The 15,161-nt window shown below is 39.7% G+C and overlaps 1 protein-coding gene across 4 annotated transcripts in view; it reads right to left on the reverse strand.

The window, feature by feature from the left end:
* LOC135486167 (transcription factor AP-2-epsilon-like) overlaps positions 1 to 15,161 on the reverse strand; it is a 200,619-nt gene that overhangs the window by 123,129 nt on the left and 62,329 nt on the right. Inside the window, exon 1 of one of the 4 annotated variants that reach the window (XM_064768757.1) lies at positions 14,843 to 14,875. The exons of the other annotated variants lie outside the window; for them this stretch is intronic. Within the exon in view, the coding sequence (XP_064624827.1) occupies positions 14,843 to 14,860 (18 nt within the window). The 5' untranslated portion in view covers positions 14,861 to 14,875. Of the gene's footprint in view, positions 1 to 14,842; positions 14,876 to 15,161 lie in introns of those variants that run through there. 4 annotated transcript variants of the gene reach the window in all.

Consider the following 15,161-nt stretch of genomic DNA (forward strand, 5'->3'; position numbering starts at 1 on the left):
ATGATAACTACATGTATAATGTATTATTGCATCGCCTCAATTTCCAACACACCCTGGGGACAAGGTTCATTTGTATAACCTAAGGCAAATTTTTATTGTCACAGAAATGACGAGAGCTTCTTCAAAGAAGAGTAAATTACTTAATTTAACCGTTGCTAATTAGTGACGCAATTATCGACTGTCGTTTCTTTCATTGTTTCATTTGTATTTCGGATACCCTCAAACCAAATAATTAGCAAACCAATACACAACCTGGCGATGTAATGTTCTGTATTATCATAGTTTTTTATTGTCAATTCTTCTTGCTATTAGTGTTGGTATCATTCTGGTGTGATTTGCTAAGTGACAATAACTGACAATCACAACAAAATCTAAGATGTTGGCATAAAAGGCCAAGTTTGTTTGTTCAAAATTAGAAATTAAATTGGATTTGTGATTTTCAAATTATGTAAATACACATTGAATATATATTTGAACAATAATATTTTTTGAATTAAGAAATTTCGATCCGCCAAAATAAATTTTGGTTTTTTTTCTCGCGAATCGAACAAATAAAGAGGCGCGGAGATTTAGCGGATCACGGCACATTTGAAACTACTACTCTCTGGGTACGAGGTATGGGCCTTTTATTTGATGATGCATACCTTGTACCCAGAGAGTAGTAGCATACCATCCACCTTACTAAATATTTCACCATTTTAAAGCGGATCAATGAACTAAAAATGCACTGTCATTTATAATTCACGGCTGCTGAATTGTGTAGGTCTAAGGGGTTGTTTGTTTAGAATTGGAGATGAATACAGTGTTGTGTTTAACAGTCAAAATAATCGGAAAGCTTACTGTTATGGATATCGGTATACATTGTATTTGCACTCCCATTAATTAATTATTCTTAAGAGATAACAAGATTATATGCATTTGAAGAGAAAAACTGTTATTAGTAATGTTTAAAGCGATGGCGATAGTCATCATACTCATGGTGTGGCGATACGGCAGTGATACTTGTTCAATCTTGTTCGCCATACTCATTGCCCGATCATCGTGAAATTCAGAAGGCTTTAAGGCTTTATTTCATTTTTCAAACCTTGCAAAAGAAGCTAGTGTCAAAATGATGGCATTCGTAACTTTCCCGGATATCCTGAAGGGGCATTCTGGGACCTGTAACAGGTTGTCGCGCCATGTTTACAGACCATGACGGTGCATAATTGAAGATTAAAAACAATACGGCCTTCACTGAGCCGGGGGCAACTTGTCACCTCAATGATAATGAATAAAGGCATTAAAATCTCATCACTCAAGAGCTATCCTCGAACACCGAATTATCAGTGCCAGATATGTTGACTGTGTTTTCATTGATTACCATAACGACACAGATTGTCATATCTGTGAAATATGAGCTAGTTTAGTATCTGCGGTTTGGGATTGTTGCTAATTAATTAAAAGACAGATTAAGCGTCTTGATAGGCTATATTTATGTATCTCTTTACTGCATTTTGCACCGCTACCCTAAGAACTCTGTGTTGACGATTCACAATGTGGTCACCTTTAATTTTAATTTCAAGATTGTTTCGTTCCTTCGACAGTAGAAGTAGTAACATCATCATTTGGTAGCGTTTAGTGAACTGTGGGTGATCGCGTAGGTCCATGATAAGCTGATGATGATTCGACTTGGAAAGACAGAATTTATCAGTGTCCCTCATAAAGTCTAGGTTAGGACACTGGCATCAACAACAAACTTTTTGGCTTGAACCTGCAACTCAAAATCAATTGGAACTCCCTCAAAATGGGGTGAACGCCAATTTCAAGGGCGAGAGTCAACTTTTATGCCAAACCACGTTCACCGAATTAAGGAGCAGGGGCTAATTAAGCGGGAACACGTCTGGTGACGTATTGATTAGGCAGATCACGACATCGGACAGAGATTTGGTCATTGCATTTCGCGATGATGAATTTCTCATTTGTTTACATCACCATAACACTTAAATGTCTTTTTGTGGTCTTGTGTTACCAGTCAATTACAGATGAAATCACCATGAGTAGTCATGACGTGGTTTTTAAGTTATGTGTCCTAACATTAGAAAATAATGGACACTGATAAGCTGGTTGTTCGACCACTTAATCCCAGTTCGGTTGATGAATCACCTTTTGGCAGGTTAGGCTATGTTAAATTGGTGATAACATCCCGATGATAAGCTGTGTCGGTTAGCCGAGTTAGCAACACCTGCAGATAAAGATATTTGTTACCTGTCACAAGGTGACGTGATGTGGTATTAGACAGGTTTCGCAACCATTACGAAGAGCTACGAACGACGAAGTACGAAGTATGTAAATCAATGTACTTTTTAACGAATCTTACTCCTGTACCTCCTCACACAGAAGACGATTTACGAGTCACTCACATATGAATTAGCATTGAACTTGATGACAAAATTGACGAACGTCGCCTCGTCGTTCTTCGGGGTTGCAAAACCTGCTTAATTATGGTGTTCGCGAGGCACGAAGTCTGCATGATTGGAGGAGAAGATAACTAACGTTATTGTACTACATGTACATATACCGCGTTTACTAAGCCCTCCAATGCAACACGAACACACCACAATGCATGGACGGCATCTATGCACTGTGCACCAACACGACCAAAGCACCCGCGCTGCACATCGCATCAGAGCCGCCTCACCCCGGCCTACTGCTCTGGGCAGGTCACGGCACATGTAACATGCCCGCCCATGTTTGTTTTGCTTTGATCTCAACCAACAAATAAAGTTCGCCTAAACTACATGCCAGTGTATCAGACCGTCTCAATTAATCAGACAGCTAAACGTCCCCCCAGGTTCATCACTTTCAAATGTTGCGCCGACTTTTTCAGTTCTCGAGTCAGGCAATTACTAAACACTGTGCAGTCATCATTTCGCTCAGAGCCTATAACACCCTCAATAATGTCCTGGAATGATGCTTACTGTGGTGCATTAATGCCGTTTGTGGGGTCGTAACACCTTCGTTTGACAACATCATTTATCACTTTATCATTTGGTATTCTTCCAAGTTGTTCAACTTTAAAGGCAGGCGTTACAATCACAGCGATTGCAAAACAAAACGCCCCAGCCCACTGGACCAGGCCCGGGACATTAAAATGCATGTTCCTGCAAGGAGAAACTGCCTAATATCCCAATACATGTATTTATTTTCACCAAATGTTTTATCGTCCTAATAGTATATAACTATACTCCTCAAAATACGCTTCATATTGCCACGCTCCTACTCTGAATCTTACCAAATGATAAAGGCCTCTCAAGCTGTGACAAGTTTTAGTTTATTTCAATATTAAAAATGATAAAAAATCACGTCATTAATGAGTTTTCCAACCATAAAGACAACCATCGTCTCTCAACGCGAGAATCATAACGCACCATATCTGATCATCACGTCCCATATCCACACTCCGCCATCTTGGCATCCTTGATATAAGCTAATTACCTTAATCGCAGATTGTCACGCCTGCATTTGATTGGATCATAAAATCAACTGAGATTTAATTTCAAAGTCTTTGCTTTAATCACGAGCGGTGAAGCTAATCGCTTCATTGTTAAGTTGAATTGGATTTCTAGAATTAAAGTTTCATTGGCTTTAAGACTGGGTGTTTGGAATTAGTCTTAGATGTGATCATGTAGGTCTGCGGTTGACGTATGGTGTTTCTCATATATAAATATATTATATACATAATTTTTAGTTTTGTTAATAACATATTTTGATATTTTTGATCGAATGGCGGGGTGATCTTAAACTGAACAGTTAGAACCAGTTTTGATTAATTTAACTCATCTGAGTTACATCAGATGTGGACCACATAAAACCCTACAAAATGTGTCAATACGAAATTGCTCACCGTCTGTGGTTTTGAAAATTGACTTGCATCTTGGACACAAAATAATGCATTTTGACAAGCGGCCAGTTGTCAGCTATCACGAAGGTGTAAAAAAATTATCAAAATTTGCTCCATTCCCATCAAATCAAATGGCACAAACACTCGGTGGAGAGGCCAAACCCACACTGGCAGACCAACTGTACAAATGAAATTTTCCGCGCAGCTGGTCCAGTTGTCGAATAAGATTGGTAGGGAACGCTCTATTTAGGTCCAAAGTGCCAAGTCAAATATGGCCGCTCACAGACCAGTTGGTAAACTGAATACAGACATTTCCGATACCACCAACCTGGATGTGTCTCCGACATCTCTGTTTGGGTAGTACCGACAGCAATGCGACCAACTCATAGAATTAATTCGATCGAGGTACTCTTAACAAATGCATGAATTTGTTCCTCGAACTGTTGAAAGACCCCCTCTTCCTCTGACACCAGATCTCGAAAATCTATTCAGCGCGGCCTTGTCATCGGAGCTGCATTTGATTCACATTTTGCTTCCTTACAATGTCTGCTGTCTTGCAAAAAGGACTCACAATACATCGCGAAATCTCACAAAATGCAAGAGTAGCAATCCTCGAAACCAATTGTTTTCTGTCATTTGATGGGAACTTGAACCCAAGCAACAGCGGAGTCAATACGACCAGCAAAATTTAATTGATCAATCAAGAGTTTCTGTTGCTCCTTGACCAATCCAGGCCAAAGCGTCGCCCACAAAACAACATAGCCTTCAAACTGATTTCGAAGATAAAACATTCACAAAATTTGTTGCTGTCGGCAAGAAGGACAAGCTTAACACTCTGAAGGAAAGCGATGATGCGGGACTTTATTGTAATTACGAGCCAAAATGGTCTGCCTTAGTTTAAATCCTGGTTTACATCCAGCAAGCTTGACTCCGACCTAGAACTGTACCATCTTCAAGGTTATGAACGTCAAGGTGAAGATGGCAACACATAACAAGGTTGCAGTATAGCGACGCCTGTGCAAGTTTCTGTAACCACTACCGGAAGTCGCCTCATATGGCCCTTCCTGGAGATTTCGCTTCAAACACCGACGTCGGAGTACTCAGGATTCACAACAGTGCTATTTTAAATTTGATTACCTCGACATTGACCTCTGACATTCGACCTTCTTGCATAATTTTGACCAAATTTACTCACCTGAAAATAGATAAAAATTGAGATACATTAGAAACACAAGGGCGATGAACACAAAATTAAACGTAGATCTCGCAACAACATCGAAACGTGTTTGGCAGAGAATCCATACTGGAAATAAAGGTAAAAGCACTACCCAGGGTGGTCGTGAGTAAATAAAACACACAAGGTTGCATCATTGTCGAATTCGAAAAGGCTCAGGATGTTACATTTGAGAGACATGTTATGATATAGCTGCTATGATGAAGTATTATCAAGAATGTAGACCTGCGCAAGCTATGGAATCCATCCTGTATGTCTTCTTTAAAATACGTGAGCACGCCCAAGGGTCCGCCGAATGAAGCTGCTCTGAGATATACATGTATCAGAATGTTACAACGGCGTAGGAATGATATGTTATGTAATGTACGTTAAGAGAGAGAGAGAGGTGCAGAAACACAAACACTGACTAGTAAATAGATTATACCAATCCTTTGAACCATTTGAACACGACACCCACCAGTTTGCTTGAGTTCAATTAGATTGATAAAGTGTAATTCTAGAGGCAAAACTAAGTTGGGAAACTGGACGGTCCATCTAATATTGAGCTCCCCGTCAAACATACGTGACTACGTATCCTAGGACCTTCGGAAATGTTACATCGGCACCAGAGGATAGAGGTCAAAGCTACAGTAGCATTCGGCTCAGTAACAAGTGTCGAATACCGTCACTCAATAAAACCATCACCATGCTAAATTTAGACTGTCCATGTTTGTTCAAGCTGACTTGATTAACCAACGAACCTGCCACGCCACCCTCTCATAAAATCATTAAATGTTTCACGTTAAGTGAACCTTTTGAATACGCCAATGCAATCAACGTGTGTGAAAACCATTTCCTTCTTTCACGCGGTTGAATTTCCCTATTCACAATCCGCCATCTTTTCTGACGCTGGTGAATTTCCCTATTCAACAGCGGCCATCTTGGTCCGATCCTGGGGAATCAGAGAACAGTACCCGAACCTTTTTATGAACTTAACAGCTTATCATTTTCCCATTTTGAACAAAAATAACGGGCCGATTTTGAACGCCAGTGCGTAAACCGTCTGTTACATTGACTTAAAGCAGTGGACCAGATCATGTATAATCATGATATTGAGGTGTGGTGACCCGGGAAAAGCAGCTGGAAAGTTCCTGGAGCAAAGATGGAGAGAAACATTAACCATCAAATCAAACATAGAACGAAAATAAAACAGATGTCATGAAATTAGAAGGAAATCGTTGACATCCTTTGTTCCGATGTGCGTTATCTTGCGCATATAATATTGGGATGAACGTATTTTTCGTTTTCTTTAAAAGATCTCTTATACAGCCAAAATTACTGTTGAACTCTTCCACTCCGCATGGGACTTTTGTTGTTTGATTAAGTTGATTTGCCATCCAAATCACACGTACCATACCTGGATTGAAAATCGGCGCAAAATCTTCTGGCAAAGAAAACTCAATAGCATGAAGTTTTCTAGATAATCATTTGAGAGTCCCCGACAAACTCATACACGCGAGGCACCTCGTAATTTTGAATGTGAATGTCTCCAGTACATATTGCACACGTATCACATACGTAACCTTCCAAGACCGCATAATTCCAGCTGCAAGTCCTGAGTAATTCGTGCTTTTTTCCTCACTCTTAGATCCAGGATTTTCCCAGATTATTTCCATTTTTGCTGTATTTTTCTCAGCAGTGTGCTTTACAAATGGAAGATGATGTGAAAGAACTCCAAGAGCGCCGGAAAATGTAGGGATTGTGTAATTAAGTGACTGGTATCGGAAGATAAAAGGAGTATAATGCTTTAGTCGGTGGAAAAAAGCTTCATCGCTAGTATTGAAGATATTCCATTGCTTGAAAGAATAGTGCTTTAGATGTGGAGTTTTTCTCAGCTTATGAGGATTACAATACAAAATGTTGGGAGAAATGAAGACTTTTATGATGCTTGTCCTATAGTATGTAGTTGTCACATTGTACTCACACGACATCATAAGAGGACGGGTTTAAAAACCTTGTGATACACAAGATAAGGCTTACATGTTTCAAGCAATTGCCTGTCGTATTTCGGGTTGTTTACATACATGCGTGTCAACGTAATTGACTTTTGTCGTTTTAAAGATGCAAAAAAGTTCCTCAACTATAATTGACAAGCAATTGGTGTCATTTTTTTTTCGAAACATGTTTGATTCCGTAGTCAAAGCACCAGCGGTAATGTGAGGGTGTGGCACATGGATTCACTTGGGGGTCTTCACGAGCAATCACTAAATGGACAAATTATGTTGCCGATTCCCAGAACTTTCCCACGTTATGGCAAACAACTTGACATTTTGCTAAATGGCATACCCACGACCAGCCTAATGCCATGCCGCGATGACCCCAGGACTTGGTCCAGCGAGTTATTTGTCGCTCAGACCAAGTTCACTATCATTAGGAAAGTCTAGCCCTTTGTTTCCCCGATGTTTTAAGTCAAAGCAATTCGAACCAGCAATTTCCTGGACAACCACGTCGGCGAGACCTCTTCTTGGGAGGTCACTAAGGATATTGCGGACCTTTACCAAAATTAGGCGATTGTCTTTATTCGGAGGTCACGTTGTGTGGTTACTAAATATGTCAGTGGCAAGATAGAATAATGCCCTTCAGATATTTTACACATAGGAGCCAACAGATGTTGGCAAAGAATTCGATTTGCCTTTATATAGAAGGTCATCAGATTGATGATATGAGACAAAAACGCCCTTATCCAGAGGCAAAAAATACAGAGAAAAAACTTGTAACTTGTAAAAAGTTGTAACCTGATACCATTTAAAGGCCCATCTGACCTCGAAACCACAGTTTTTAAGTGGTGCTAATGACAGACCGTTGAACCCGAACAAGGGAAAGCATACTTTGCGAAACATCGTGCCACTTACACTTTTAAGTTGAAACCCATAGAAAGATACCGTTTATGGCTAATTACATGTTTTAATGGTTGGTCAATTGATGCTCCAGGGTCTGTTGTCGGAGGTCGGAATAAAACAAATAACTCTTTGAAAGAAAGATGAAATTTTATTTAAGCCTTAACCCTGAAACCACATGATCAATGTAGATGACTGTGCCTTTTCGTAAAATGAGAGTCTACCTTGTCGGCTGCGCGGTATGTTGTCAACTGTCCAGTCCACAGGGAATAAAATAGACCAAGAACGTTGGATCCATGGTAACATTAATGTTTTCTTCAAGACGTGAGAGGGTAATTCATGTAAGAGAAGAGAAAGCTTGTCAACTCAAGCTGTTTCTGAAGACATTTATGAGACGTCGTCTTCTTCAAACAATTCAGGAATAAAGAAGTTATAACACATAGCCTATATCTGGTGAAATTCAGTAACAGCAATTGAACTGCTTTTTTTACTATGAACAGAACACTTAAAATAACAGCTTTAGGCGAATTTTAGTTAATATTCAAATAGTTCTATATCGAAATAAATTCTGATTATGTTATTTTTATCAAGTTTTCTCATACTTATTATTATGCGTACATTATATGTATTTGTGCTTGTTGAAAAAGTTACCTCGATTGAAATCTTATATGTTTCGTTTCAAAGGGATTGAAGGAACACCCACACGCACCCGACGGGGTCGATTGTCAATTTCAAATGTTTCAGTTGATACCCCTCGAAGCAATGTACACCTTCGGGCAGTTGTGGTTACTTCAGATCAAATAATATATTTCAATGATTGTGTTTTTATGTCAATGGTCAGGGGGCCTGTGCCAGGGGTTGGCGGCGAAATCGAACTACCTGGCAGATGAACAGAGCTGAACTCACGTGAATTGCCTGGTGGGTTTATGATAAAGGTGGGTTTATGATAAAGTGCTTTGTAATTAAATTTGACTGTTTCAAATATCAAGCAGCCAAGGATTAAAGGGGTGTGCATTTGTCACGGCCGCAAAGAAAACCATCGGCGTTAAGTGACTTATATTTGATACGACTTGTTTTTACTGTGGGAAGGCCTTTGGCAAAATTTAATAGTAGTGAGAGTGAATTTGAATAGAGCGTTTGAGATCCATTTAGAATTGTGACCTTTGTTGCCTGTTACGTTAGTTAATTAGCGAATATTGATTGAAATGGTGGCGGCATTCGATTGGCTGAGATGGCGTTCGATGCCACATAGCGTCTGAGCATTCCACGCATGATATCAATAGCAATACATACAACTCCGTGAGATGAAATTATTCGATTTTTTTTGCCTTTTATATATTGTTGTCATGAAGCTATATGTATTGTTAGAGTAGTATAATGTGAGTAATCTTGTCATAAAAACAATTGCGGGTAGAATTTCATTGCATTTCAGAGGAATTCCTCAGTTTTTGCACTAACATACTCTGGCGGGTTCTGATTGGTTGAAATTTCAAACGCAGACGACGCACCTTTATAAACAAACGTCTGTCCTCGCAATTGAAACCCGACGCATGCAATTTTCGGTCTATAACATTATAGTTATCAAAATAATGAAACAGCAAGTTCATGATTACATTGTATGTCAGTCGGTAAACAATTGATTTTTTAAGATGATTATTATTGCGTTCTCGGGACCGTTGGCGAGATTTCATTGGAGGAAAAATGACTAAAGACATCTAGAAGGTGTCGGAGATTTCACGTGCATTTATCAATTCGACCTCAGCGCGAAAAACAATAAACCAACCATCATCAACAAATCGTTGATACGGGCATCGGCAAAAAAGTCAATGTTGATACTCATGAAAGTGATTTCCAATTCATTAATATGATACATTGTCTGTGGGCTGATCTTGGTGCGCTTTATGACAGTTTTCAGCGTGACTTTAGGGTGGTTTGACTGTGAAATTAGATATCTTTGTCTACATCTTTTCACTCGATCATCACAAAACACAAAATTTAAGTTTTTAGTCGCATTTGTTGGTGTATTGGAAACCAATTTGAGTGTTACGTAAACATACGAAATAAAGGACTTCTGTTGCGAAAAAGAACCAAATGAAACGCCTTTTGTAAATTTGACGCACTCCAAGCGAACAAATGAAGGCATCGCTAGACACCGGGGCAAAACATTACAGGAAAAAAAATGTAATGAAGTTGTTTGCATTGAATTTGACAGTGCACGTAGGCTTTTTATTCGATTGAACAGAAATGTAACTCAAACTGATAGACTGAGCCAAGTGCTGCAGAACAAAAGAAACAAACGTGCGTTTTGTAAATGACGGGGGTACGGAACAAAAATTGTCACTAAAATGTTTGTTCGTAACAATCATCGCAAATGAGTTATTTGAACAAGGAAGGTGATTCTATGTATCACTTACTGCGTAAAAACTTCTATTATTCCATATTCATTACACAACCTAAAGTACCTTCTATATATATTTCTTCACAAAAAAGCATGTCAGACTTATTTGACTCAGATTGAAGTCATTTTTGAGTGCATTCCGAGTATATATCCCTCAAACATATCAAACTTTCATGTAGCAGTCAACCTTACAGCATTCATTATGAAATGATTGTCATGCAGATATTTGTATCATCACACTTAAAGTATTTTCAAGCTTACGTCTTGTCAAAATGCCAAACCATACCAGGCCACCTTCGAGCAGGTACGACCAGCCACATACATGTACATCAGGAAAAAATCCACTTTATTTAGAATACCAAACAAGTTCTCTTGTCAAATCAAATCAAATCAAGGCAGGTTTCAAAGTGTCTGTATACCCATCTCAACGGATACGAACTGAACAGCCTGAGTGTGTGATTCATCAGATTGACAGGTAGAAATAGGGCTATCATTTGGATTCGGATTTGAGTTTCCAAGTTGTCTGTAAAGCCATATCATAGTGGTACGAACTGGGCAGAGAAAGAGAAAAGCTTCATGTGATTCACCAGATTGTGGGGTAGAAATAGAATAGGCATATCATATATGGATTCGGATGTGATAACTATTTCAGGTATAAATCATCTCCTACTCGACATGCTCTATACACACCGCCAGAGCTCAATCGCGGAATGACCCTATCCTGCTTGTCACCCCTTCTTATTACTGTAATGGCGTGCTCTTACACCACCTACAACCTCAACCTCCTCACATTCCCCCAACATTACTAATTCACCAGTGTTAACAATCACCAAGAGACGACTTAACATCGCATTCGGTGACAAAGGGAATCAATTTGATTCATCAAGTTAATCCTGCAGTCGGATTAATTCCGATCTGGCGAGTGAAAACACACTTAATAATTAAATGTTCCTGGCGAATAACCCGCTCATAGCCGTCATCGCTGGTTAAGGTGTATAGCTTTGATTGGGTTCAGGGCTGCTCTTGGCATGCCTCTGATATGTCTGAAGCGGGCCTTGCAGAGACACAGGATTGTGCTGTAGTGCCAGAAGGACCAACCCATCCCTCAAGTTTATTCGATTAAGCTCAGGCACAGTAGGTCTACGACGAGATCAAAGCATTTCACCACGATAGCGGCCAACAGTCGTTTGACATAACATGTACATTCGTTCTTGTAAAGAGATCTTAGATCAAAATTTCATCAGAATTCAAATTATTTCGCTTTTTGACTTTGGAATTGGTTGGTTTTTGATAAATTGTTGAGTCGTCATCTGAACTTTGATATTCAGTTTGGCAGAATCCTTTTAAATTTTAAGTTGGTCAAAATGGCAAGGCGAAAACTCCTCTGAGGAAAGACAAGTGTCATGGCAGCTTAGCACTGTCAGAAACTACATGAATTCTTTTTTTGGATGGAGCATTAGGGAAATGAGTAACCCAACAGCAAGCCCTACTACTTTAAATACGCTGCAGAGAACGGTTACACTTTCCTTAAAGAAATGTGTCGTAGATGTAAGAGAAGAAATTATCGGAGAAGTTCCGGCCTGGGAGAAGTTTGTCCACTCCCTGAGCAATGTAAGAAAAACACCAGCAATTGGTACTTTTGGTAAATAAACACCCCCAGGGCGAGGAAGATAAGACATTAGAAGACAAACTACTAAATGTTGGATGAAAGTTTTGAGACTGGAACAGGCCTTTTTCGTGAGCGTGAAATGCGCAGTACGGCTCACTTTCTGTTTGCTGCACTGCACGTATAAAGAAGGCCTAAGCGATAAAATTAACTTTCCTTAGCTTTTGGCACATTTGCCTTTGGCTGTACGCAGAATCTTCCAGGTGGAGACAATAGTTGGTAACTTTCTTTTAGAGATAATCTTTATATAAAATCAAGTTGACTTTACTTGAGATGGCTGCTTGCAATTTCTGCCTTGGGCAAGCCTCGACTTCGATGAGAAGTTAAGCCTTGTACAATGCGAACAATTCAACAGCGAAGTGCGCAGATTTTAAGTTCATTGGTATCTTAGTGATGGCATACATTGAGACAGGAGGGGCATTTTAAAGTTCGGAAGAGAAATACACGCCAGCACACGCTCAGGTATCTTGTAAAAAAACACATCACACCGGAAAATACCTAAAAGTCATCAGATTCTCGGAAATTCACATCTAACAGATAAAGATTTTGATAAGACTTTTGCAAAAACAAAATTATTACTCGTACTACCTCCCTTTTCGCGGCGAAAGCAGACGAAATATCAATAATAGTGTGATAACTCTTAGTACATATAGTGCATATTCTGTGAATACTGTTTACCAATGAATCGTGTACATTTCGTATGTAATGTACTGTGTACACACGATATTCACAGAACACAGCTGAAAAACGCATTCAGCGCCCGGGGCTAGAAAATATGAATCTAGTTACAGAGGCCACAAAATGATAGCATGGGAGGTCACATGACCGACAGATCTCGCCATGAACAATAGAATTTCAGCAATCATTTCAAAATGCACAGAGGGTGAGGTAGATGTTAACACACCTTAACCATGTAAATCGAATCTATGAAATACGATTCTTAAAACTGAATTTTCAATAAAGGTTTCACATTACGCCGTGGTGAGTGGGTGATGGTATTATTACATGACTAGGACTATCATTACGCGCAATATTCCTTAAACCGCACTAAACTCATGTTTTTCGACTTGAAAATGCACTGTCAACCCTTAGCTAATCCCGATTTACTATCTTGAGGTATCGTGATCTGTGGTTTTTGAAACAAAGACGTGCTGTCATAAACAAAAGCCCCCTTACACGAAGACCGCACGGGGTTTGTCTAGACGACTTCCACGGAGCATACGGGGGTATCGCAAGCTGGTTTATGGGGAAACTGATGCGGATCAAACTCGGTGATCTGCATTCGAAGTCAAAGGGTCACGAAATTCTATCATCTTCGGTTCTAAGTGGAAATTTTAATGAGCAGTTTTGAACTTTGCAATTTGAATTCTAGACACTTTGATGACCGTGAAGTCTATCATTAAGACGGCGACTGAATTCTAAAAGTATACATTAACCATTTTAGATGGAAGATGATTTTAATCGAAGCGGTAATCATTTGCAGGAGTCGATCTTGGCATCGTTCTTTGACTTTCCAACCAAGGGTCTTTGATGCCCTGATCGGCCTTATGATCTACTAGGCAGGGTTCGCTTTCCGTACGACAGATAGCACGAAGTAAGAAGGTCACTCAGTGGTGTCATCAGGTCCTAATTCATCTAAGCGACACTCGTCAATCATCTTTTACATGTATACTTAGATTAAGAAGGACCGGGGAAACTTTTTTTAAATGTAAGATCTCCATGAAATACATTTACATCCTTCGTACCTCGTTGTCCTTTGCTTCTCGTAAGGCCTGGGGAACCAGCCTACATGTAATATTGAAAAAATGTAAATAGCACTCATCGGAAAACACAGCATCATAGGAATAGTACAACATTATTAATAAACAAACCGTTAAATATTATGTAAACAGCCAAGTTAAGCAAGAACTCATTTGTTTTCCGATAAGTTGACGCGCACTGGTTCATCCAACCGACATAATCTACAGTATCCTTTTTGTCGACCAAAACAAGCGCTTTAATCCGTTTCCAATAAAAGTTGGTCCAAGCTTAATTAGTGTTATACATTGCAGCAGGTTATCGAAGGCTTAGTAGAGTATCGGTTAGAGTAATGTAACTGCCAGCATCAAAGCGCTTTTTATGAATAGGAGTATTACGTCGTAGTATTGGCGATTTTTAAATGTTCACCTTGTCAATAAACCAATGCCTTGTGTTACCTGACATTAATTCATAGCCTCATTCCATGAACATACTCAAACACTAAAACATCATAGTCTTGAGATGATGTAAGGTGTCTTGCCTCATTCGGCAGATGGATGCACAAGTACTTGGTCCGAGTGTAACATATTCCTGTCTTTGCCATCTTTCAAAACGGAAAGAAATAGTGACAGGAACTCTCGCCAGAAATCCATTGTCCTCGAACAAGCACCAGACCACCTGAGGTCACGTGACTTAACCTGTTCTCCAATCAATTTGCATATTCATAATTTGCCAAATTATCTCCTCTCTGTTCCTTGTATTACTTCTTCGTGGAATTTACTTAATTAATGCCGCTGCCTCTTCCTCATTACGCGTGCTAATTAACACATGGCGCGTTCGACACTCGGCGTCTTTGATCTCGCGAGATATGAAAAATTCCATAAATTACTAACATGGGCATTCCTGGAGATCAAGGCGTGAAAAATGATGTCCGGCCCCTCCATGTTTGATCGTTAGTGGTGTGAGAAGCCACTTACGCTAATTCGACAGAAGGTCCCGTGCGTTCTTCAAGAAACGGAGTATTTCTGTCGCGCTGTTCGCGAATACCAACCTTCGATGGGTCCCTCATTACAGGAGACTATATCTCGAAATGAGGGACGGTCCTTGTTAGCCGGCACTATCTTGCTCCATCATTACAGCAAATTGCGTGGTAATAAACACGGAATCTCTAAACCCTTAGGGGAACATCCTACCGCAGCTCAGTTTTGAATTAATTTGCCTCTCTCTAACCAAAGAGGCTGGCATTAGGTATACAGTCATAGTGATTCTATGGTGCGCCATAACTCGATAATACGACAAATGACATAAATCTAGCAGTCTTTTGATGCTTGATGACTGGCATTGATAAGCCGTGATTCGATGGAAATTAA

The sequence above is a fragment of the Lineus longissimus genome, chromosome 4 (assembly GCF_910592395.1).
Source record: "Lineus longissimus chromosome 4, tnLinLong1.2, whole genome shotgun sequence".
Lineage (NCBI taxonomy): Eukaryota > Metazoa > Nemertea > Pilidiophora > Heteronemertea > Lineidae > Lineus > Lineus longissimus.